The following is a 25065-nucleotide window of genomic DNA, read 5'->3' on the forward strand; positions in this document are numbered from 1 at the left end:
GTTCATCAGCCAGGGAGGGTCACCCAAGATGTAGCCGGGCCAGACTTGAAAGCCTCCAGGAACACAGTCTCCTCCTGAGACAGGGTGCCAGATGACCAGTCATATTTTTGCTTTAGGAGTTCAAGTATTCTTCAAAGGAGATATCCTCAAGAGATCTAGGGGGGGGGGGCTCTTCAGAGAAGTTGGTGTCCTCTGTGACAGATTCCTGACAAGAATCTAAGGGTCTCCTTTTACACACTGTATTCCAAGGGACCTCATTAGTGGGATGGTCTGGTGAGGCACTGGAAGCCACAGAAGAGTCCTGATGAATGGATGGGAGATTTGAGCGGGTTGGCTGTCCCAGTGGGATAGAAGAATGAGGCTCAGAGCTACAACTCAAAGGTGGTGCAGATAAGTGATCCAAGGAGGGTAGGGATGCCCTTTCTCTTGGTAAAGAGAAGGCCCTTCTCCACAATCTCGAAGGCAGAGTGCCTACGGAAGATCAAAGATAGAGGTACTGGAACTGAAATCTCCTGCACTGCCAACCTCTGAATCCCTCAAGGCCCTCCACTCAAGGATGGAATCAGACCAGAGTTATTCAACACTGAATCTGCAAGGGGCATTGACACCTCTGATAATTTTGGAGTTGAACGCAGGCCTCTGGATACAGTGCCAACATTTAGCTCTGACAGTCATGCATAGTGAGACAGCTCAATCACCTGTCTTTGGATCAAAAGAGGGCACTCCCAGGGATCTAGGGTCCAAAGTTTCTGAAGACACAAGCCGGATCAGAGAAAAGAGGGCAGGTAATGGGTAAGCTCATGGATCTGATGGAAGACAGAGATTACCCCCATCTGGATCTGAGCTCTGAGGAATTTCCTCATCATCCTATTCACTTCAGCAGCAGATAAGCTCATGGAGGACGTAAGCCAAAAGTAAGTGGACAGTGGCCTGGAGTGTTTACGTACAGACTCCTGTAAAAAGGGGACAGAGGTCAAGTAGGTATCAGATCTGGTGAGTAACAAGGCAACCACATTTGAGGAGATTTTGCATTCGAGTTAGTAGGAACTGTGGGATTTGGATCTGATTAATTTGAAATTCTGGCTGGTGCCTCTGAGGGTGGAGCTGAAGATGTTGATGGGTTTCGAGACTTTTTCTGGTATCCTTGCCTTTGGAAGCTGAATTAGGGTTTCCTTTGTCTGATTTCTTGGAAGGGGATTGTGCCCCCAGTTGAAATAGTAGTAGGGGAGGAAGAAAAACAAAATTTTTTTCTGACAGTTTGTGGCCTGGTGTTGAAGTCAGTAAAGATGAAACATCTAGCAACCAAATGAGTCGGCGCTTTATCAGGCCTGACAAGAGTGAAAGCACTCATCTTTTGTTTTTACTTAATAAAATATGGGTTAACCAAGCAATACCCGCTTGAACCCTGTCTTTTTGTTTTTAATAAGAATTTAATGGGATATTTAACATGGATCTTACATTACTATATATGACAACAGTTTTTTTGAGCATGTCATATGCTGTTATCATTCCTGTACAACTGTTTTTTTTTTTTTCCTTTTTTTTTTTGTTTTTTTGTTCTTCCTTAAGGAAAGTGTTTACTATTCTTAAGGCTGGAAAGTTACATTTCCTCAGTACTAGGTTTCGTTGTCCACTTCTATTAATACATATGTATTTATGTCATTGCCTAAAACAGAGTTTAATAAAGATGTTCAAAAAAAGTCTGGCAACTCGACACTGTAAAACTCCACTGCCAATCATGAGCGGACAGGTGATCCGCTGTGGCAACCCCTAACTGGGAAAAGCCGAAAGAAGAAGAAGAAGAAAAAAAAGTCTTTCGTTGCATCATGATTCTAAAATATTTTTTGTCTTTCCTTTTGTAATACTTGTACACTTACAAGCACCAGTCAGTCGTTTCATTCCTCCACCTTCCTTAATACAGTTAGTATTGTCTTCAAACTACCAACACTGATGCATGATCCAAAAAGCCAGCTGTCAATTGTCCACTAATCATTTCTATTAAGCAGCTCTAATATATGATGTGGTCTGTTTCAGTTTTTAAAGTCTCTCTGATCTGTGAAACTTCTCTCTTGACCTTTATTCACATCAAAGTTACTAATAATGTCTTTCCACATTTTATACCACTTCCCATTTTAATTGTTTTCTGTCATTAGTTACAATTAATATCCCAAAGCAGTACAACATTCATATTTACAATCTTTGACTCTCCACCTTTCTTTCACACTGGTACAAGCATGTGATACAGTGTCTAACAAGATGATTCAACACCATCATCATTCCTAACTCTTAACATCTAAAACTTTCAGTCAGGTGGACTCTAATAAAACTACAATACCTGAGCTGTTTTCTTTGCCCATACACCAAACAGTAAATCTTACCCACAGCTCTTACACCAGCTCCTTTTGACCCTCTGAATTCTAACAACTAACATAATATAGTTAGATGTCTGTCAACGCTTCTGATACATTTAAAGCAAAAACTGAAAAATTATCTTGTATTTTTTGTGTCTGTATTCCTTAAGATTTTTTTATATACCTGAATCTACTACCAATAGAAACTTCCATATGTTCAGCATCTGCAGTTTGGTATTCAACTCATTTATTACCTTTTTCAACCTGTAATGCAGGCATGTGTTCTCCCTTCATCCTCAGTTTCTTCATTAGCAGATTCATCTCTTCACCTCCCTTCCTGAAGGTCACTATCTTTTAAAACTTGTTCATTGTCAAAACTATATGTTATGCTAGCAGTTTCCCCTTGCTGAATTTCATTTATCAGATCTTAAAACCTGATTTTTTTTTCACTTAGACAGTCAAACCCTAAGTTCTTGCTATTTACATTTAGAATATAGCATGACGCAGTTTTTAGCAACATGGCCAGTTTGATCATACTGGTTAAAATGTCTCTTAGGACATTTGTTAAGAGGATTACAGTAATTCTCACAACAGTAATATGAATTTGTTTGTCCCACATATCTCAAAGTGTCCCCTACCCAATCAGTACTCGGCACATTTGCTAAATGTTTTATGACTGCCTAACTGTCATAGGTCTATTCTCTCACAGCCTGGCAATCTTTTTGATGAACACCTGGTTTGTTTCCCCTTGCCTTCTTCCTGCCTGTCCTGCTTACCAAAAAAAAAAAAAAAAAAAAAAAAAAAAAAAAACACTCGTTATCATCAAGTTACAAAGCTAGAAATCACACCAATATTATAAATATGGCATCTGTGTGGTTCTCTTTACAGCTGGGATACTGCATAATTTAAGGATAGAACGTTTTGCTCCATGTCACATTCACTCCCCAACTAAAGACATTTTAATTGCATACAATCAAATACAAAAATAGTTATGGACTATGGGGGAGTAACAGCAAATGACCTAAAATAAGAAAGTGATGTAAGATTGCCACAGGCAAGGCTTGGAGAATGGAAGATTTAACCTCTGTATGGATTACTCCATACTACTTTACAGAATAAGTTACCAAAAGCTGAAACGAGAATGCGACTCATGGAGGACCCAAGCCAAAGCTAGTGGACAGTGGCCTGGAATGTTTACGTAGAGGCTCCTGTAAAAAGAGGGAAGGAGGTCAAGTAGGTATCAGATCTGGTGAGTAACAAGGCAGCCAAGAACAGAAAAGTAGCTAAAGGAGTACGATCTTAAAAAAGGAAAAATGAGAAGAACATCACAAACTTTCAAGGGACTCAAAATATCACAGAGGACATTGCATTTCATACAGAAAAAATGACAAAGACAATACAAATCAATTTAAAGATAATGTTTTTGAAGGTACTGACAGGCAAAATGAAAGCAGTGATGTGAAAGAGAAAGCCTTGCTGAAAGAGAATGTGAATCAATGGCATAGTTGGGATAAAGACCCGATCACAACCCAGACAACACAAGCTTGATTAGCAACTTCAGACCGCATGGAGTTGGCAACAAATATGGGTGCCCATTCTGAGGAAACGGGTAGGACTGAACAGGCCATAAAGTGCCACAAAATCCTTCAGAGGAGGGAAAAATGCAACTGGGTTACCCAGAGGCATGTGTTAGGCTAGCCAAGCCCAGTATCTAATGGTAGCCTTCAAAATTAGTATGCAGAAGCCAGCAGTCAAATACAGTGGCAAAAACCATACAGAAAAAATGCACAGAGTATATGAACAGTCTTCTAGAGTCTTCTAGCTGTAGTACAAAATAAGCTACTGGTTACCTGGGATCTGTGATCTATGTAACTATTTAGGAAACAAAAACTAAATGGGACAGGAAGTCTTTACATCTTGCCAAAGTTTACCCCCCCCCCCCAAAAAAAAAAAATGGTGTTTTACATTTCGTGAGGTCTACAGAACAGGAAATTTGTCCTTTATTTGCTGGAATTCCTATTTTACACAATTTTTGAAGAAAGCAACATTTACTTCACATTGTCTATGGGATACTTAAATATTTCTGTGATATACAACTCAAGTGTAACTTTAATTACCTTAGCTGAATCCTGGTTCAAAGAATCAGAGGTTCTGTGCTTGTGCAGACAGAAAGACCGACTCCTGCAAAACAGTAGGAGTAGTCCACTCCCTCCCTACACTTGCCCATTTATTAAAAATTATCCCCACTCCCTTTTTCCTCGGTTTGTCCCTCTCCTTAGTTATAAAACAACTCCAGACTAAATCATGACAACACACGCAACATTCTCTGCACACACCAAGACATACAAGATACTATAATGTCCATCAGGTACAGCAGACAAACACACGCCACTAATTATAAAGCAAATAACCCCCCTTTGTAAAAGCTATCCTGCCTACATATCAACATGCCTTCCACCCAATTCATCATATTACAGCTCTCTACCCCCTCTCTTTCTACCAGCTAATACTATTACTCACTACCCAACACTAAGTGGTCACACCACAACATAAAATTATTACTTTTCATATTATCTACCAACATCTATGACAAATCCCTCAGAAATACAACCCAAACATCAGCTCAACCATGGACTCCACCACCTAACCAAACATTGTCCCATATACTGTCACCAATTTCTCTGTTGAAGTCGCATATAAAAGGATTTTCAAATTATCTAAATTTCTCCATGAACAAAACTAGTTCAAAATAAATTGCCTTCTATTCTGGGCCAGTAATACATCCTACTTTTACATCCTATTTTACTAGATCTTCCATACATAAAGGGACCCTCCTCTCTCAGCTGGAATATGCTCTGCTGCATCAAAAAAAAATGAGAATGCTATCCAACCCCCCCCCCCCCCAGACAAGAGCAAAGGCCTGATCTCTTACTGGCTTCTCAGTTATTTTAAACTCCTGCACACAGATTCCTTTCATTCTTTAGCAGCTAAGTTCACCCTAAATATCCTGCTATAATAGTAGAAGCCATAACCAGAATGATCCTCTGCTTAAAGCTCCAGTACCAGGCTTTAATGTAGCGAGCACTACTTATCTATATACGGTAAAATGCTATGGGAATCACTATTTTCTCATCTCAAAGAAATAAATAACTTATCTTTTCTTCCGCATAGAATTGAAAGCCTAGCTTTTAAATCATTATAAATGTAAATGCCGTCATTCTGGAGATAAACATATTAATTCACCTCTATCTGCATCATATTCAAAGACAAAATTTTTAACTACTAGTAGAGGATTACTTCAACTCTTATCACCTACTGCAACTTCCAACCTCTGTTTCACCCATAATACCCATCATTATCAGTTCATTTTCCCATCACCCCTTTTATATTTTTGTACATACTATACACATATAAATAAGTAGTATTATATATATAGCAGTGCAGTGATCTGTTTTACACAACCCTTTACATATGTTACTGATGATCTATATTGATTTTACCCTTGAATTTATTCAACTGTAACAATCCATACTTCATTGTAAGATCTTGCACAGTTTAATTTTGATATATTTTACACTTCCAGACTGAGTGTGAAAAGTACAGTTGTGTACATTTACCATAAATGTAGATTTTCGAGTGTCTTCACTGTTGCAGTTATCACATTTGGGGTTATCTGCTTGCAGTAGCCCTTAGTCGGCCTGATTATCAAAGTCTTGGGTCCTGCGGTGGTTGCTGTCTCATCTTCCGTTACGTCAGGTAGTCAGGGGTATAAAGCATGCAGACGACACCACTACATCAGTTTTTCTTGCCCCAGATGTCAAGTGCCCCCCTAATGGGAAGCAATTAAATATATATATGCAAGGTTATACCTCCAGCAAAAAAGCAAATACACCAAAAAGCTTTTAAGTATAGTAAAGGAGAATAGAGGTATAGCCTAAAGAAGTCAGGGGGCTACAGGGAGGGTAAAGTAGCTGAAATCTCTGGATCTGACCGACCGGCACTTGCGAACAGCTTCTGCTTCGGGCACCGTGCGGCAAGAAAGACTGAGGAAAATGGCGTCGGCTGATGCCTTTATACCCCAGAAGCTCTGACGTCGGGGAAAGTGCGACATCAGCCGAGGCCAGACCCAGACTTTGGAATCCGGCCGACCGAAGGGCTGCCTGAGGCAGGACAACCCATATGTTATGACTGCAGATGCATCCTTGAAGGACATCCAGGACTGCAACAGTGAATACACTCTAACATCTACATTTATGCAAGTGTACACAACTGTACTATGTTCTTCGTGTTTCACTGTTACAGTCATCACATTTGGGTAGATTCCCAAAGCTAATGATGGGAGGAGGAATTTAGATAGCATTAGGACCAGCGATAAGGCCCTGCAAGGCTGCAGTGGCAAAGCCAGCTCTGGATTTAGAGAAAATTGGCAAATGGTAATGCTTGGTGAAAGTATGCACAGAACTCCAGGTAGCAGTTTCTAGGATGTCCCTGGTAGGGCACCTCGGCTGTAGAGGTAGATGCAGCCCTGGTTGAATGTGGTCAGATCACCTGTGGGATAGGTTTTCCATAGTGCTTATAGCAGAAATGAATGCAATGGCCTATCCATTTAGAAATGGTTTGCTTTGAAATAGCCTTCCCCTCTGCCCCTGCAGCAAATGCCACCAGCAGTTGTTCAGATTTCCTTTGAGGTTTAATCCTGTCCAAGTAAAATCTAAGTTGTCTGTGCACATCTAAGGAGTGTAGTATCCGTTCCCCTTTGTTCTGTGGATTAGAAAAGACAGTTGGCAAATGAATGGACTGATTAAGAGCCACACTGGATACTACCTTGGGCATGAAGGAGGGACTGGTCCTGAGGGACACCCTGTCCGCATGAAAGATGATGAAAGGCTCCACTGCCATAAGGGCCTGTAATTCAGATACCCTTCTTGCTGAAGTGATTGCTAAAAGAAAGGCTGTTTTCCAAGAAAGGAATTTTAACTCTGCACTTGCAGCTGGCTCAAAAGGAGGAAGAGTGAGTTTTTCCAATACAAAGTTAAGGTCCCAGGCTGGAGTTGGGGCTCTCCTGGGTGGTCTTAAGTTTTTGGCCCCTCTGATGAACTGCTTGAGCAGTGGATGAGAGAAGATGGGTGGTTCTGTGTAGTAATAAGCTGAAATGGCTGAGGCATGAATTTTGATGGAGGAAAAACAAAGGCCCTTGTGAAGCATCTCAGTTAAGTATTGAAGAATCAGAGGTAAATTGGGTGCTGCTGTGCCCATCCCTTGAGTTTGGTTCCAGGCACAGAATCTTTTCCATTTTTCAGCATAAAATTTTCTATTACTAGGCCTCCTTGCCTCCAAAATGACATCCAACACTTGTTTACTGAGGGATGGGTAACGGAGAGATTAGGTAATTAGCCATGCTGCCAGGTTCAGGGTTTGAAGCTGAGAGTTTAGAATCTGGCTCTCCTGCTGTGACAGCAGGGTAGGGATCTGAGGCAGGTGCCATGGAGCCAGCAGTGACACAAAGCGCAAGAGTGGGTACCCAGTTGGCGTGGCCAGTATGGTGCAATCAGTATCGTCCTTGGTTTGTCCTGTTTGATCTTTAGTAGTACCTTGGAGAGGAGAGGCAGAGGAGGAAAGGCATAAACTGATAGATATTTCCACCTGAAGGACACGGCATCCACTTTCCAAGCTTGTTTGTGGGGAGTCCTTGTGCAGAATTTGTCCAATTGGTAGTTCTGGGGGGAGGGAAACAGGTCTATATCTGGGCTCCCCCATTTGTTTATCAACACGTTGAAAGTCTTTGGTTCCAGTTTCCACTCATGTGGATCCATGAGATTTCTGCTTAGTTTGTCTGCCAGTGTATTTAGTTTTCCTGGCAGGAATTGAGCCTGTAGATGCGCTTGGTAGCTCGAGGCTGTGTTCCACAGAGCCATGGCTAGTCTGCAGAGGGGGCATGAATGGGTACCCCCCCCCTGCTTGTTTATGTATGATATAATGGTAGTGTTGTCCGTCTTTACCATTAATTGTCCTGGAAGAATGTGGTCCTTGAAGGCTGTCAGAGCATTCTGTACAGCTAACATTTATTTTTGAATGATATGCAGGTGCATTTGACTTGTGTTCCATTTGCCCTGAATGCATTTCCCTGCCAGGTGAGTGCCCTGAATGCATTTCCCTGCCAGGTGAGACCCCCATGCATAGTCTGATGCATCTGTTGTTAGGGTTTGGACGGCAGGGGGTACAGTGAATGGTAGTCCCTTGTTTTGGTGGTAGGCCTCTGCCCACCAAAGGAACTCTAACTGTAGGCAAGGTATGATAGGAATCATTGCTTTTAGATCCTGAGAATGTTGACACCATAGGCTTTTTAGATACCACTGTAGTTTCCTCATATGCAGTTTGCATATGGAATTAGTAGAATGCAGGAGGCCATGAACCCCAAGGCTTGCAGTATTTGCCTTGCAGATAGCAGGGATTTTGTGGCCATTAGTTTAAAGTAATTGTCAAATGAATTTGTTTCTCTGGCATGAGGAAAGCCAACTGGGAAGTTGTGTTCAAGCTTGCTCCCAGGTATATAATTTGTCGACAGGATACCAGCTGTGATTTCTTTTCGTTTATGGTGTACCCCAGACAAGTTAGCACCTTTTGTACAAATGCCAGATGATTCAAAAGTATGTTCTGGCTTTCTGCCTGAATTAGACAATCGTCCAGGTATGGGTATATTTGAATATTTCTTTGCCTGCAAAATGCAATGACTGGAGCTAGGCACTTTGTGAATACCCTGGGTGCAGTGGATAAGCCAAAGGGCAGTGCAGAGAACTGATAATGCAAGTAGCCTGCTTTGAAGCGGAGGTATCTTCTGCAAGATTCCCTGATTGGGATGTGCAGGTAGGCTTCCTTTAAATCTAGTGTTGCCAACCAGGCATTCTTGCCTAGCATTGGAAGCAAATGGTGAAGAGTTAGCAACTTGAATTTTGGAGTCACCAAAAAGGTGTTTAGAATGGAAAGGTCCAGGATAGGACGCCATGAGTTGTCTTTTCTGGGTAACAGGAAAAGTCTTGAGTAGAAACCTTGTCCCTTTTCCTCTTCTGGTACAGTTTGAATAGCCTTTATGCTTAAGAGAAAGAGTACTTGCTTTTGAGCCTCTGCCCACTGATTTGGGGGTAGATCTGGCCAACCGTTTTGGGTTGGTAATGTGTGGGAATGAAATTTGTATCCTTGGGAAACTATATTAAAAACCCATTTGTCCTGGGTAATGAGTTCATTGCAGAGCAATCTTTCCCCCTAAAGGAGCAGTCAGTTGAGAAGTGCTTGGAAGTTTTAAAGTTAAGTCATTGAGACAGCTTACCATAGGTGGGGGGGGGGGGTCTTACTACTCCCTGATTTGGAAGTGGAAGCCCCTCACTGCTTAGTCCTGTGCATACCCTGGGACTAAAGCCTGGGTGTTCTGCTGGTTCTGGGTTTGGACTGAGAAGGCCTGGAAGAGGCAGGAAAGAACCAATTCTTAGAGGGCCAATACCTACTAAATCTTGGAGGCTGTACTTGTAGGAAATCTTACAGTTTGCATAGATTTAGCTTTTTCCCTCCATCTTTTTAAGAACTTCTTCTGCTTTGTTGCCAAACAGACGGTCCTGATTTAAGGGAGCATCTCACAATTTAGCTTTAACATGATCTGGCAAAGACTGCTCCTTAAGCCAAGCATACCTTCTAAGTACAGACCCAGTGACAGCAGCCCTGCAAGATGCCTCTAGTGAATCAAAACCACATTGCAGAGTATGTTTTCCAACCTGTTCAGTAGAATGCATTAAATCCTGTAAATTCTTATTTTCAGCACAGTCATGAATCAACATCATTTTCTGTTTAAGCAATCCAATAATATGCTTCTGATACTTTAACATATGAAACTGGCAGTTTACGGTCCTAATGGGCAAGGTTGCAGAGGTGTATACCTTCTTACCCCATCTAACCAGTGCCCTGGAATCTCTATCAGAGGGGATAGGATTTTTGGCAGTAGTAGCCTTAAAGCCCTTGGGTCCCTGTGAAATGGTCTCAGTATCTGCAGTAGGATTTTTAAAAAGGAACTTGTGAGAGTCAGCAACCCTGCAATATCTATCAGGTTTTCTGGGAGCAGGAGGTAAAGAGTCAGAGGCCAAGCTAGAGTCTGAAAAGGCATCATCAACCATGTCTAGTACAGGAGGGATAGCTAAAGGCCTGTGTTGGGGCAGGAGTAAGAAATCCCTAAGCCTCTTTTTAGAATCAGACTAATTTTGACTCTCCCAGCGAAAATGCTCCCTAAGAGTATTCAAGGTTTCACCAAAAGAGAAATCCTCTGGGGGGGGGGGGGTGTAGAGTCCTCTGCATCAGAATCCTCATAGGTAGATAAAGGTAAATCTTGTTCATCAGAGGAAACAGAAATTTCAGAATCCTGGTCAGAAGTAACATAAGCAAATTCAGTCCTAGGTCTCTTAGAGGGAGAAGGTTGGCTTCCCCTGATTAAAGTAATAAGGTCTTCAGCCATTCTTATTTGTTTTTTAGGCATAGAGGCCTGACCATGCAGTCTGGGCGTCAGTTTTCTAGGCATGGTTCGACTTTTAGGCCTTGAAGAAGATGCTGGCATTGGTTTAATATGCAAGTCAGTATGCCTGAATACACCCTCAGAAGCCGGTGCCTGCACAGAGGCTCCGGATCCATCCAAGGTAGACACATCCGCAGGTGCCACAGTTGAAGCATCTCGTGGCATACCAGACTCCAAATGTGTCTCAGTAGAGGCCTGCAAATCTGAAGTAGCAGGTATCAGGGGCTGTGAAAGCGCCTCACTGAGTACTGGTGACTAGCTTAGGACAAGCGTCATCGGCAGCTTTGGACCTAGGCAGCCTGTCTCTGTCTTTATCTTTGAGTTTTTTCAGAATGTTGGTATTCGGGTGGCTTACCGAAGACATATCTGGATAATTGAACAGAGTACCAAAATATTTAGAAGCATAAATATACTGACGACGAGTAGTTCATTGTTTAAATAAGGCACAAAGCCGACAGCAAGGTACGTCGTGGTCAGGGCCTAGGCAATGAATACAGTACGAATTAAAATCTTTATGAGGCATTTGCTTTCCACAAGAAATACAATTATTGACTTTTACTGACGTCGGTTTAGAGCAAGAAAAAGTTTCCCCAATGGGGTACTTAGCTTTAGTTGAAGACTTCGGTTCTGAAACTCGAAAACGAAAATTTCAGGAGTCTGCCGACCGGCATTTGTGTACTGCTTCTGCTTCGGGCACCACACAGCAAGAAAGACTGATGTAATGGCATCAGCTGCATGCTTTATACTCCTGACTACCTGACATCACGGAAGATGAAACAGCAACCAAAGCAGGACCCAAGACTTCAATCAGGCCGACTGAGGGTTACTGCAAGCAGATAACCCCAAATGTGATGACTGCAACAGTGAAACACGAAGAACATCTGGTATGAGATCAGAGCACTAGTAAATAAATAAAGAGTTTTCTATTTCCTCCCCAAAATTATACACAATAAACATGCACAACTTTCAATTTTTAAATTACATTAACAATGGTAAAACACAGTGCTGTGAATTTTTTTTGAAATCCAAATTTACCTTGCTGTAAAGTCTTCCTGTAATCATTCATGTGGAGGAAAAGCATGGCCATTAATTTCTTTACAGCATATATCCCTTCTTGCAGATGGGAAATGTACATATCACTCACTTTTGGGGACTCTGTACCGGTTATTCCATCATGATGTTGTACCTTGTAGTAAAAAGAAACCTTACTTTAATAACCAACAAAAAGACGCAATAATATTAATTTCAACAAGAAAAGAACAGATACTTTTTTACCTTATCAGTTTACATAAGGGATGACCTTACCTTGATAGGTTCCATGATTAGATTTATTTCTGACATGATGATTGAAGCCTACAACTGTCTTTCAGTAAAACGTACAGAAAAGTTGCATTAAGCTGTGTTAAATATAAATATTTTCATTACAACTAAAGTTGTTGCTTTCAATAAATCTTGATGCATGTAAAATATACAAGTGAAATGCACAGAATATGTAACTGTTTTCAGTGGAAATGCAGCAGAGCTGTTAGAAGGGAAGATTGCTTCAAATGTGTGCACATATTTGCAATGCCTAAAGTTCAGTGTTATCTGAAATACTACTGCAGGTCGAAGGATACATTACAACATTTGAACTATAGCTTCCCCAAAGACATATGTGACTGTTGAAACAGGAAATTTTACATTCATAATTAAAGATAGAGAGAAAATCGAGAACCTGGGACACAGTTTAAACAGGCTAACTGCAATGTTGAAATTTTGTCCTGAATCATGCAAAATGGACTGCAGCTCTGTGGAAGAATCCGTAGCCTAGGATTTAGACTAAGACTGCACATCTACTATTTGAACATACTTGTCAGAGGTTGTCAAAATTCAATAAGCCATTAGCTACTGGTAATGCCACAGCCAGCAGTTCCTCTATATGCCACCTGTCTGTCAAAACCACTGTGCAAGTGCAAAGGTACTTTGCTTGTACATTTAATTTTACAAAGTACATTGCTAAATTTTATTTTTTTGAGTAAAGAGTTTTATTATATTCCAAAGTTTGTGGCTGGTAGACTTATTTACTAGTATAATGTTATATACATAGCCTTGGTAGAAGCTTAGCTGTTGGCATCCACCTAGAATAGTGGTTGCTCAAAGCTACTGTTGCCATACAAATATTTAACTGATGGCTTATTTTAAGGGTAAATAGTAATTGTGATCTAGGTGGGCTTGGCTGACCTAGCTAGTGGTAGCAACAAGTTACCATTAAAGCAGGGAAAGGGATGTTGATACCATAGGGATAACATTAACCCATTACAGAAAACACCATGTGGGTGCATGCGTCTGTTTGCCTGTATGTCTGTCAATCCTGAATAACTATGTCACTGTTGCTAAGGTACTGGGATAGGACACGGTGGGTAAGATCCTTAACAGGCACTGACTAACTCCGCTATGCAACTAATCAGTGTAAAGCTTATTTGGGTTTAGCAGCTGTTTGCTATTACCCAAGGAAGCAGCACACATTTACCTTATGCTCTGAAGGCTTCCTACCTCTTGCATATTATACGGTAGCAGCAGTGTGGATCATGAGACTGTAACCCTCAAGGAAGAGCAAACCTGCCTGTTGGACAACTGCCATTAACAGGCTTTACAGAAAGAGGAAGAAATTGCAGTCTAAGAGTAAGAGGGAGCAAGTCCTAAACTGGAAACACCCCCTTCTCAGCTTAAATAAGCAAATACGATTTCTTGTGAATCCTCCAAAGCAAACTACAAATCCAAATTAGCTTCCTCAACTAAGGACAACCTTAAGCCATTTTTAGTTACATCTTTAACTTAAAAGGAAAGGCCTATCTTTGTGCTGAACTGGTAGTTAATGATACAACATATACTGAGCTTGTGTACACAGCTAACCTGTTGGCCGACGGGTTCTGTGAAAACATGACCCCCCCCCCCCCATCCCTGCCGCACGTATCCCATGACATCCCTACTGCCTTGTCCCCTTCCTTCTAGCTCTAAAGAGCAGGTCATAAACACTCTCTCCCAGGCCATGTCCTACATGGGCTCCAACAAGAATTAATAACACCATTAGCTACTCTTTCCAATCATAGTCAAAGTACCAGCTTCATCAAAGCTGAATGGAAAATGGCCACCATTATTCTCTTGCACAAAGGTGGTGCTTCCACTGACCCCAAGAACTACAGACTTATTAGTCTGACTAGCCCTTATCTGCAAGGCCATGGATTGAATCATCATGGACCATATCAGTAAAGAGTAATCTCCAAACCTGTGACCCTACTCAGTTTGGATTTGTCAAAGGGAGATCATGCCTGTTAAACCTGGTGGACTTCAGTCATCAAGGCCCTTGATGAGGGGAAATCTGTGCATACAGCCTAGCTAGACTTAGCCAAGGCTTTTGACACTATCCCCCACTCACGCATCACTGAAACTCATCCTGCTAGGTATCAACCCTTATATCGTTTGATGGGTCGCTAACTGGCTCACTGATTGAACTCATATAGTCAAAATAGGGAAAACCAACTCCAACAGCAGACCTGTAACCAGTAATGTTCCACAGCAATCAGTCCTGGGACCTCTTCCATTTGGAAGCTATTTCTTCAAAGTACAAGCAAAAATTAAAGGTCTGTGACTGACAAAGTTTCCTGATGAATGTAAACTGGGAGCAGTCACAGAATTTCCAAATCATGTCCACATCCTACAAGAGGGTCTTACACAAACCAATGACTGGTGCCAAAGTCATGGCCTTAAATTCAATGCAAAAAATGTATCATCATCCCATTCGATAAGAGCGATGTTCCTGCTAACTACAACATTAATAGCAACACCCTAAGTATGCACTCAGTGGTGACAGACCTGGGCACACAGGTAGATAGCAACCTTACCTTTGATCACAAGAAGGGCATTCTATATTGCTCATCTTATAAGTAAGTGCAGTGCCTCCAGAAAATAGAAGTTATAACCTCACTATACTCTTCCCTCATCAGACCAATAACTGAGTACAATACCCCCTTTTGGTATGTACCTTTCCAAGCACCTGAAGTGATTAAGAGACCACAAAGGTTCTTCACACAGAAAATTCAAGGTCTTCAGCATCTGTCCTATGTAGATTGTCCCAAAATCACTGTTACTTTATTCTGTTTCATACAGACTACTCAGAGGTGATCTGTGCCTTGCATATAAGGCAATCTCTGATCCTGCTTTATTGGAAATGCTGCATATCATCTCATGCTCATCACAAAAGGTTTCTCATCCAGAAAAAAAGAGGTCATTGTTCCCCTCTACTCATCACTCAATAGACCCATTATACAGTAAAACACCCCTTTTGGTATTTACCTCACAATTCATCTACAACAACTGGAAAGGCCGCAGAAATACCTCACAAAGAGGATTACTGGCCTCAAACAGATGCCCAACGCAGACCATCTCAAAAAAACTCCAGCTTTACTCCATCGCATATCGCCTACTCAGAGATGATGTCTGCCTAACATACAAAGGTATGTCAAACCCAGAGCTGCTGGACATGCTCCACAAAGAAGTCCTAATTCCTCTGAGCTACACTCTGTAGGGACCTAAACCTTGTCACCACAATAAACAGAACATGCTGGAGGGATATATTCCTGGCCCAGAGACTTCCCATACTCTGGAATAAACTACCTATCTATATCAAACAAAGCTCCTCTTTAGTACTCTTCAAGAAAAATCTTGATAATTGGATGGGAAATAGGAAATTCACCCTGGGGATCACTTCTGTGGCTCTGCTCGACAGAGGCACATGAAAATTATTTTCTTGGGTGGCAAAAGCCAGGGTACCTTTTTGGCTGGGCTTGTACAGGCCCTAGGGCCGAAAGCCTGGTACCTACCTATGAACCTATAGCTGCAAGTCAAATGGTACATGAGTTACTTGTTCTAAAGACCTTAACCTGGTATGTGGCAATAACAGAACCTCTGGAGAGATAGATTTGTCTTCCCAGAGGTTACCGCACCTTTGGAACATACTCCTACTTCATGTCAAACAGAGCACTTCACTGGCCCTCTTCATACACAATCTGGACAATTTAATGGGTAACTGTAAATTCACCCTGGGGGTTCCACCTTTGTTCCTCTTGGACAGATGCAAAAAGTGCTGATCGTGGAAATAATGGTATAACTTGGCTAGGCTTATAAGGGCCCTGGGATCATTAGCCTAGTAACTTCCTATGATCCTATAAATTGGTGGCAATCGGTGGCATTACATGCCCATGTCATCAAAAGCTTCACCCTTTAGTTTCTCTAATGTTTACATTTTTTTATAACCATGACAGAAATAGACCCCATTCCTTCATTAGAGTACAATTAAGTTTCATGAATGAAGCACTGCTTCAGTCGCTGATGTTTGAATGAAGAGCACTCTTCTCAGTATCTACAATGTATCTAGAACTGCCTCCTTCATAGTTCATATAAAATTACCAATACTGGAATTATATATTTAATCATGCCTGGACACACTTATTTTAAGACCAGTTGCTACTTCTACTGCTGGGACTACTTGGCTGTCCTTATTTCACGGTGCTCTAGCCATCTGCTTTCATATTTTTAACACCTTTACTGCATTATCACTCAAGGCATTGGCAAACACACGTTTAAAAAAAAGTAAACAAATCATGTATGTTCCTACTTACAAACATTATACATCACGTATGTTTTTTGTATACCTACCATCAATTCAGCATTACATAAATTGTTCAGTTCCTGCCTTTCCTTAAATCTCACTCCTCCAAACCATTATTCTGTATGTACTGTTCGCATAATTTCCATTTTTTCTATGTAATTTGCTCCTACCCTTTTCTAAAGATCCCACTTCCGGTTCTTTTATCTCTGTTACAATATTTAATACTTCAAATACACTTGGTTAAGACTATGATGTCTGCTTCTAGTACTTGCTTTTTTTAGCAGCCACAAAAATGTAAATTAGCAGGGTCTTACTATGCCTAGGCAATTCAGATATTGTATCCCAGCTTAAAAAAATAATTGTTTAGCTAGACCCATTTCCTCATCCAATATTTCTGACAGAGTACTCTGTAGGGAATTTTTGAAGTCTACCAACTCATTATACTTCCAAAACGTATGTTCCCATCACATCTACATCGGAAAATTCTTTTGAGTCTTCTTGGAGTATAAAAATACCTATGCAAACACTTCCAAGCAAAAATCTTCAACCTTCTAGACGTTGCAGATTTGAGGGCCATACATATGTCTTCCCATAGTTTCCTTCTGAATGGCTTATCAAATCTCGCTTCCCATGCTTTTCTAACCTCCTCTGATTGACTCCTATAATTACTGTGTAATATTTTATATGCCCTATTAATTACCTTTTTTTAACATAAGTCTCTGTTCTAGATTCAACTAGAATCTCTACCACAGCAAGTCTTTCACTTAGGATTCCCCTATCCCTTTCGCTTTGATTATACTCTGATAACATCTGCTTGCAAATCTTCATATTATAAAACTTTATGTCTCTCAGTATGCAGAACACTGTTTTCACTAGATACAGCTATTTCAGTAATTAATGCTACTTTTGTCCTTTTTTTCCAAAGGTGGTTTAATAGGAGATTGTCTCAAAAACATTTTATGTACAGCCAAGTTTACAATAAATTTATCATTTATATACAAGGAAACAAACCATATAAACATGTTCCTAGTTACAAAGATTATATCACCTATGTTTTTTTTCTTTTTCTGTATATCCTTCAGATGCGTCAATATCTCAAGGAATTTTACAGTTACGATTAGGCTTGTACACACCAAGAGTTCACAGGCTGTCCTTGTCCAGAAGGGACAAAGATGCCACACCAGGGGTAAATCTGCAACTTCCCATTGGTCCAAATGCCATTTGAATATGGTTAAAGATGAGCTTTGCTATACATGAATGGGAACTATGTTCCAGAAAAGGGGTAATCTTTGAGAGACATACGTTGTCCCTCCAACATGTCCTGTTTATGTTGCTGATGAGGTTTAGGTCCTTAAAATGGGTGTTTCTGATACTATTTGTTTTACAGAATGCGCAATGAATCTATCAGTGTGGGGTCAGAGAATGCCTTATAGGCTAGGCATTGATTGCCAAGCAGCAGTCTGTAGGAGACCAAATACAGGGATAGGGCTTTGAGATGGTCTTCAGAGGACCTGTTTACTCCCTGTATTCTTTTTGTGAAGAACATCTGTGGTCTCTCAAACTGTTTCAACTGCCTGGTTGATTACATGCTAAAGGGTGCATAGTATTCAATGATTTGTCTGATGAGAAACATGTAGAGCTGAACAATGACCCCTTTGGACTTGGATGCCATGCCCTTACTTATAAGTTGTGCACTGTAGAATAATTTTCTAGTCACAGTAGACATGTAGTGGTCAAAGGTCAGGCTACTGTCAACATGCATTCCCAGATCTCAGACCACTGGGTCAGCTACATCAACTACTATGTGCAGTTTCCCTGCTTTTACTTCCCTGTCTAACAATGCTGGATAGTTCCATGTGATCAGTACTTTTTCATTCCAATTCTTCTCTGTGGCTTATGTCTGCAGCACTTTTGAAATGTATTATGCAGTGTTTGTGAAATCCAAGTGTAAAAAGTTTGCCACATTATTCTGTCTTTCAGAATACAACAGAATTTCAGCCATAACTATGTGAAAACTAGCAACGATATGTGCAACCTTTTCCAGTTCTGTACTGCAAAACCTAAAGTTCGCTGCATCTCCAACTTTTTCTACATAGGTTAGTAATAAGCAAGCACATAATGCACTGCCCTGAGCTGCCATTATTAGTCTTTCACCATCTGGTTTAAATTCTCATCTCCTTCGCTAGTTGTGTGCGAACTCAGTTACTATGCTGGTTGCTATACACGTTTTTTTTTTTTTATATACTTGCCACTGCAATTGTGGCCTTTCGTTTTTCTTTCTGGTCATAACCTTCATATTTTAATTTTTCTAGCACTTTCTGCTGCTACCTATTTTTGTTCACTTCTTGGTCAGTTCAAAATTACACTCCCATTTGAAAAGCTTCTGCTTGTCTGAGAAAGGATGTTTTATGTTGGGCTTGCTTTCTTCATGGTTTGGAATCTTCAAAATTTCTGGATCTGATGATGACAGGACAAATTTATGAAGTCCCATGATTACAGACATAAATGAGAAGTTATGTACCTACCATAACGTTCCATGTTAGTTGTCTTCTCTCGCCTTCTTTCTTGCTTGATGGGCTCGGCACTTGCTAAGCTCGAGAGTCACTTTTACCAGCTCGAGGCAGCCCCATATCCCATGATGCAAGGCGGTAAGTACCCAGATCTCGTTTGATGACAATAGGCAATAGCACCTAGCATAATAACTTCACAAGGAAGAATAAGGAGAGAAAAAACCTGAAGGATGGTAGAAGGACCAGCACTGTATGGTCTTCAGAAGCATTCTTCCTAGTAGAGAGAAAGGTCTGTCCAGGCCTGGGGGAAGGAGGGAGGGTCGCAAGAAAGAAGGCGAGAGAAGACAACTAACATGGAACGTTATGGTAGGTACATAACTTCTCAATGTTAAGTTGTCAATTTCGCCTTCATTCTTGCTTGATGGGACCGCGTCCCTAGCACCTCTATCCTGGGTGGCTCAATGGAACACGACTCTTGAGAACTGTAGAGCCAAAACTGGCTCTGTCCCTGGAGGCCAAATCCAATTTGTAATGGGAAACAAATGCATGAGGAGTGGCCCAAGTGGCTGCTGCACAAATAGTGTCTAATGGAAGTCTAGCTTGAAAAGCTGTGGAAGTGGCTAAGTTTCTGGTTGAATGTGCTTTAGGTTTTGATCACAGCTGTTTTCCCCTGAGATGATAAATTTCAGAGATGACAGAAGAAAGCCATCTAGACAAGGTCACTTTTGAGACAGGAAGGCCTTTCTTGTTATCAGCATAAGAAACAAAAAGTTGATCGGATTTCCTGAGTTGTTTTGTTCTGTCCAAATAATATCTAAGTTGGCGGTGGACAACAAGATAATGTAATTTTTGTTCCGATCTGTTTGAATAGTTTGGGAAAAATACAGGAAGATCAATAGCCTGATTCAAATTAGTCTTTGAGGCGACCTTAGGCAAAAAGGTCGGATTAGTTCTTAATGATACTCTGTCTTTGTGGAAGACTAAATAGGGGGGGCGAACAGATAGAGCCTGAAGTTCAGACACCCTCCTAGCCGATGTAATAGCAACCAGGAATAAAGTTTTCCATGAAAGAAATTTCAGGGAACATGAAACAGCTGGCTCAAAGGGAGGAAGAATCAAGGATGTCAGCACTAAATTCAGGTCCCATTGAGGAGGAGGACTCCTGACTGGAGGTTTCAGGAGAAAAATTCCTTTCAAGAAGGCTCTACAAAGCCTGTGGGACATAATGTTGTGATCGGCGAACCCGACATGAAAGTTCGAGATAGCGGCCAACTGAACTTTGACCGTGGAAGAAGAGGAGTCCGCGTGAAAATTTTCCGCTAAGAAATCCAAAACTGCTTGTACTGGAGCAGTGAAGGGATCAATATTCTTGGCTTTTGCCCAATAAGAAAAACGTTTCCATTTGCTAGTATAAATCTTCCTGGTAGAGGATTTTAAGGAAGCTACTATGATGTCTCTAACAGGATTAGAGATCATAGGAAGCCTGGCTAAGGAAGGAAGTGGAGCAACCATGCTGAGAGGTTGAGAGAAGGGATCGACTGGTGCAGCTGACCCGATTGGTGAATCAGAAGATCTGGCACTGGGTCCAGATGCCACGGCTGCACCAAAAGGTGACGATGGAAGAACGGAAACCAAATTTGTCGAGGCCAATAAGGGGCAATGAGAATCATTTTGGCTCTCAAAACGGTGGCTTTCTGAATTACTTGTGGGATCAGAGGAAAAGGAGGAAAGGCATAAAGAAGTCCCTGGGGGGGTGGCCTGGCAGTGGGAAGAGAGAGAAGAAGTCTGGGCATTTGCTGTTTTGGGGAGTAGCAAAAAGATCGCAACATGGGCGACCCCATTCTAGAAAAATCTCCTCCACTACAGATTGTTTGAGAGACCACTCGTGAGGCATGAGAATAGCTCTGCTCAATCTGTCCGCTAAAATGTTGGTTTTCCCAGGGATATGCGTTGCTACCAGAAACCGATGAGAGGAGATCGCCCATTGCCAAAGTCTGAGCGCTTCTCGACACAAGGGGTAGGACTTGGTTCCGCCCTGTTTGTTGATATACCATACTACAGACATGTTGTCTGTGTGGACTGCAATTGTCCCTAAGGGAAGAAAGTCGTTGAGGGGTTGCAACGTTAAAAGCACTGCTCTCATCTCTAGGACATTTATGTGCAGGTGGTATTCGAACGGTTGCCACGTCCCATGAACCATCCTGTCCTGATAATGCCCCCCCCCACCCGATCAGGGAGGCATCCGTAGTGACAGTGGCTACCGGGGTTGGGGGTACAAAGGGTCTGCCTTGGTGAATCTGGGGAGAAGTAATCCACCAAGAAAGATGATTCTTGCAAATCTGTGTCACCAGTATTTGGTGACGCATCGGAAGTTGTTGGTAAGACCACTGAGTGAACAACATCCACTGAAGAAGGCGCATATAGAAGCGAGCCAGGGGAAGAAGGGTAATGGCCGCAGCCATGAGGCCCAGCATTTTTAGAACCATTCTGGCTTGTACTTTGTTGCTGGCTAGAATGATTCTCATGTGACCTTGTATATCTGAGATTCTTTGGTCTGTGAGGGTAGCTGACATCCGAACAGTGTTTAAGTTTGCACCTATGAAAGTAATAGACTGGCAGGGCAACAAGGAGGATTTTCCGTAGTTGATCGAAATGCCCAATTGAGTGCAAAGATTTATTGTGTAATCCCCTGGCTTGAAGAAGCTGATGCCTGGTGGTGGCTGAAAGGAGCCAGTCGTCGAGATACGGAAACACCTGGAATCCTTGACGTCTCAGGTGAGCCGTGACCACTGCCATACATTTGGTGAACACTCTGGGGGCTGTAGTGAGACCAAAGGGCAGGGCTCTGAACTGGAAATGACTGGACCCCAGCCGGAAGCGGAGAAACCTTCTGGAGCGTCTGTGAATTTTTATGTGATAGTACGCATCCTGAAGATCTATTGAGCACATCCAGTTGTCCTTCTGTAAGAAGGGCAGAATTGACTGAAGTGTGACCATTCGGAATCTTGTCTTTCTCACAGACTTGTTGAGTCTGCTGAGATCCAATATTGGTCTCCAGTCTCCCGTCTTTTTGGGGACCAAAAAGAACCTTGAGTAGATTCCGGGCTCTGAATGGTCTGTTGTAACTGGCTGAATGGCTCTTTTTTGTAGAAGTTTGAATACTTCTAACTCTGCAATTTCCCTTAGACCGGGTGGTACATCTGGAAGGGAATTTGAGTGAGAAAAGGGACTTTTCTCGAAAGGAATTTTGTAACCCTCGGATATGATCGACTGTACCCATCTGTCTTGAGTTAGGGAAAGCCAGGCTTCTAGGTACAGCGATAGTCTTCCCCCGACTGCCTCCAAGGATGGACAGTCGGGCAACATCTCAGGGATGCTGAAAGGGCTTGTCAGAGAGAGGCTCTCTGCTTCCCTGGTTTTGTGGACCCCCTCTGCCTCTAGAGCGGCGTCTGTTATTGTTACCCCCTCTGCCTCTAGGGGTAAATTGACCACGTGAATCTGGCGTGACTCCTTGGGAATTGCGGAACCACATTTTGCCACCCTTCTGTCCTTTAGGGTAAGGTCTAGAAGGGGTGGAAAAACGGACCCCTACGGCAGAAAGAGTCTTGCCGTCCTGCTCACACCTGGTCAATGTTTCCTTCACTTGAGGGCCAAACAAAGCTGACCCATCAAAGGGAGAGTTTGTGAAGGACGCCTTAAAGGGATCTGCAAAATTACAAAGCCGCATCCAGGCTTGGGGTCTAAGAGCCACACCTGTACCTGCGGCCCTACTCGCTCCATCTGCTGCATATGATATCAGTCGCATGGAGGAGTTAACAATAGAATTAAGGGTTCCTAGCTGCGAAGCAATTTTTTTTTGAGCCCCTGCAGCTGTGGGATCCTGTACTACTTCACCTAGCTCCTTAAGGATATCCCTTTGGAGTCTGGTGAAGTGACATAAGTAGTTCAGCGAGCGCATAGCAAAGGTCGCTGAAGAGAACATCCGCTTACCATACCTATCCATGGTCCTAGAGTCCTTATTAGGAGGCTGGACAGGTACGGAAGGATCTGCAAGTTCCTTCTTAGTGGCAGCCGCCACCACCATGGTATCAGCAGGGACACCTTTCGTGAGAAATTGTTTGTCCGAAGGGGCAGTAATAAATTTAGAAGGCCTCCTAGGGACTGGCTCTACAGAGTCAGGAGCAGCCCAAGCCTTTCGAGCGATAACCTGCATAAGGGGGTCGAAAGGTGGAGATACCCAGGAGGTGGAGGGCCGAGATCCAAACGCCTCCAGGTATACCGACTCATCCTCAGAGGGATTATTGGAGGGCCAGTTTCCCCTCTGTTTAAGGAGTTCTAGGATGTCTGAAAAGGAGACATCCTCAGAGGGGGATCTTGGGGATCCCTCCGACTCATCTAAGTCGGTATCTGAAGTGACAGACTCGGGGGAGTCTACGTGTTTCCTCTTATAGGTCCTCTTGCGCGCAGGATCCCCTGACTGATCAGGAGAATCCTCGGAAGAGGGGGTTCTTCCCAGTGGGGAAACCTGAGGCGGAGGATCTCTGGGTCCGGGAGCAAGAGAGATGGCAGAGATATCGACAGGCACCGTAGAGGGAGGAGCTAAGGGAACAGACTGCTGGCTGAGTCCAGTGGCTAGCACACTCTTCATGACCTCGAAGGCTCCCCTCCCAGGGAGGTCCGAGAGAACCTGTTCCGAAGAACCAGGAACTCCAGGGCCCACCGAAAAAGAAGGCTCCGAGGCCGATGTCGGAGCCGAGCTCACCAAGGCCGAGGCTCCAAGGGGAAGAGTGGGGTCAGACAAGGGTCCGATGCCACTCACCCCCTCGGAGGAGACCAGGGAAGCCCGACCACCGAATCCCTCTAAGGAAGGTCTCAAAGAGGAGATAAGAGTAGAGGCTGAGGGAGCAGAAGGGGGGGGTATCTGTCCCTCAGCCATAGCAGAAACCATTCCCGAAGACTCCAGCTCCAAACTCTGAGGTAGAGTCGAAGGAGGAACTGTAAGGGGGTGTGGACTAATAGTCGTCTGTTGAGACGGACTATGTAGCATCTGGGCCAGTGCCTGTGATTTTAATAATCTACTGACCACCCTCTCTAAATCATGGTCAGAAAGCCTGGATGACCTGGATGATCGGCTCCGATGGCTCCGCTCCCAGAGGAGAGGAGAGGCCGGGCCGAAAGTATCGGTTCCAAGGAGGGGGACCTGGACCTCTTCCTCGAAGGAACCATCGGAGCCGACGAAACCATGGATGCTGTCGGAGCCGACAACTTTTCGGCACCGACAGAAGGTCTCGATGTATCGGCTCCGGCCGGAGCCGAAACAGACACAAAAGTAACGGTGTCGGAGCCGGTCGGCGCTGACACCGAAGCCTGAGCCACATGGTGGTCGGAGCCAGTTGGAGCCGACACCGATGTGACCGAACCAGTATCGGCACCGATAGCCATCGGTGCCGAAGGTTTGTGCAAACTAGGATCGGCTCCAGCCGGAGCCGATCTCGACTCTGAAAGAGTCGGAACCGAGGCCGCAGGCTTAGAGACAGAAGCCTGGGCCTTGGAAGACTTGGAAGTCTTAGTCGGGGCCGACTTAGCCGGAGAGCCCTCCGGTTTAAGAAGGCCCCTCAAAATCAATTTATTTCTCCTCTCCTGCAGGACTCTCTGGCTAAAAAAATGACATATTGCACAGGAATCCTGCAGGTGGAGAGGTCCCAGGTAGTATAAGCAAGAAGTGTGACCGTCTGTCAGAGACATCTTCTGACAGCACGAGTCACACTTCTTAAAGCCTGAGACACTTTCCTTGGACATAGTTGTAAACACACACACACAACACAGTCCCAAGAAATAGTTATCCCAAAATAGTCAGATAACTGACTTCTAATACACACACACACACCCTAACAAGGGGGGGGGATGGGAGGGAAGAAGGCCTGATTAAAAATATAAGGGAGTGAGGGATTTTCTAGTCAGAGAAGGGACTTAGATTAACTAAAAACATTAAACTAAAGTTTTTAA

General features: G+C 42.9%; 1 protein-coding gene across 1 annotated transcript in view; it reads right to left on the reverse strand.

Annotated features, from left to right (window-relative positions):
• The window catches only part of MAN2B2 (mannosidase alpha class 2B member 2), a 943157-nt gene that overhangs the window by 418652 nt on the left and 499440 nt on the right, over nucleotides 1-25065 (reverse strand). The window contains exon 9 of the mRNA XM_044062827.1: nucleotides 11938-12088. Coding sequence (XP_043918762.1) covers nucleotides 11938-12088 — 151 coding nt within the window. The remainder of the gene's footprint in view (nucleotides 1-11937; nucleotides 12089-25065) is intronic.

Source organism: Protopterus annectens, chromosome 2.part1 (assembly GCF_019279795.1).
Source record: "Protopterus annectens isolate FY-2018-M chromosome 2.part1, PAN1.0, whole genome shotgun sequence".
Taxonomy (NCBI): Eukaryota; Metazoa; Chordata; order Ceratodontiformes; family Protopteridae; genus Protopterus; species Protopterus annectens.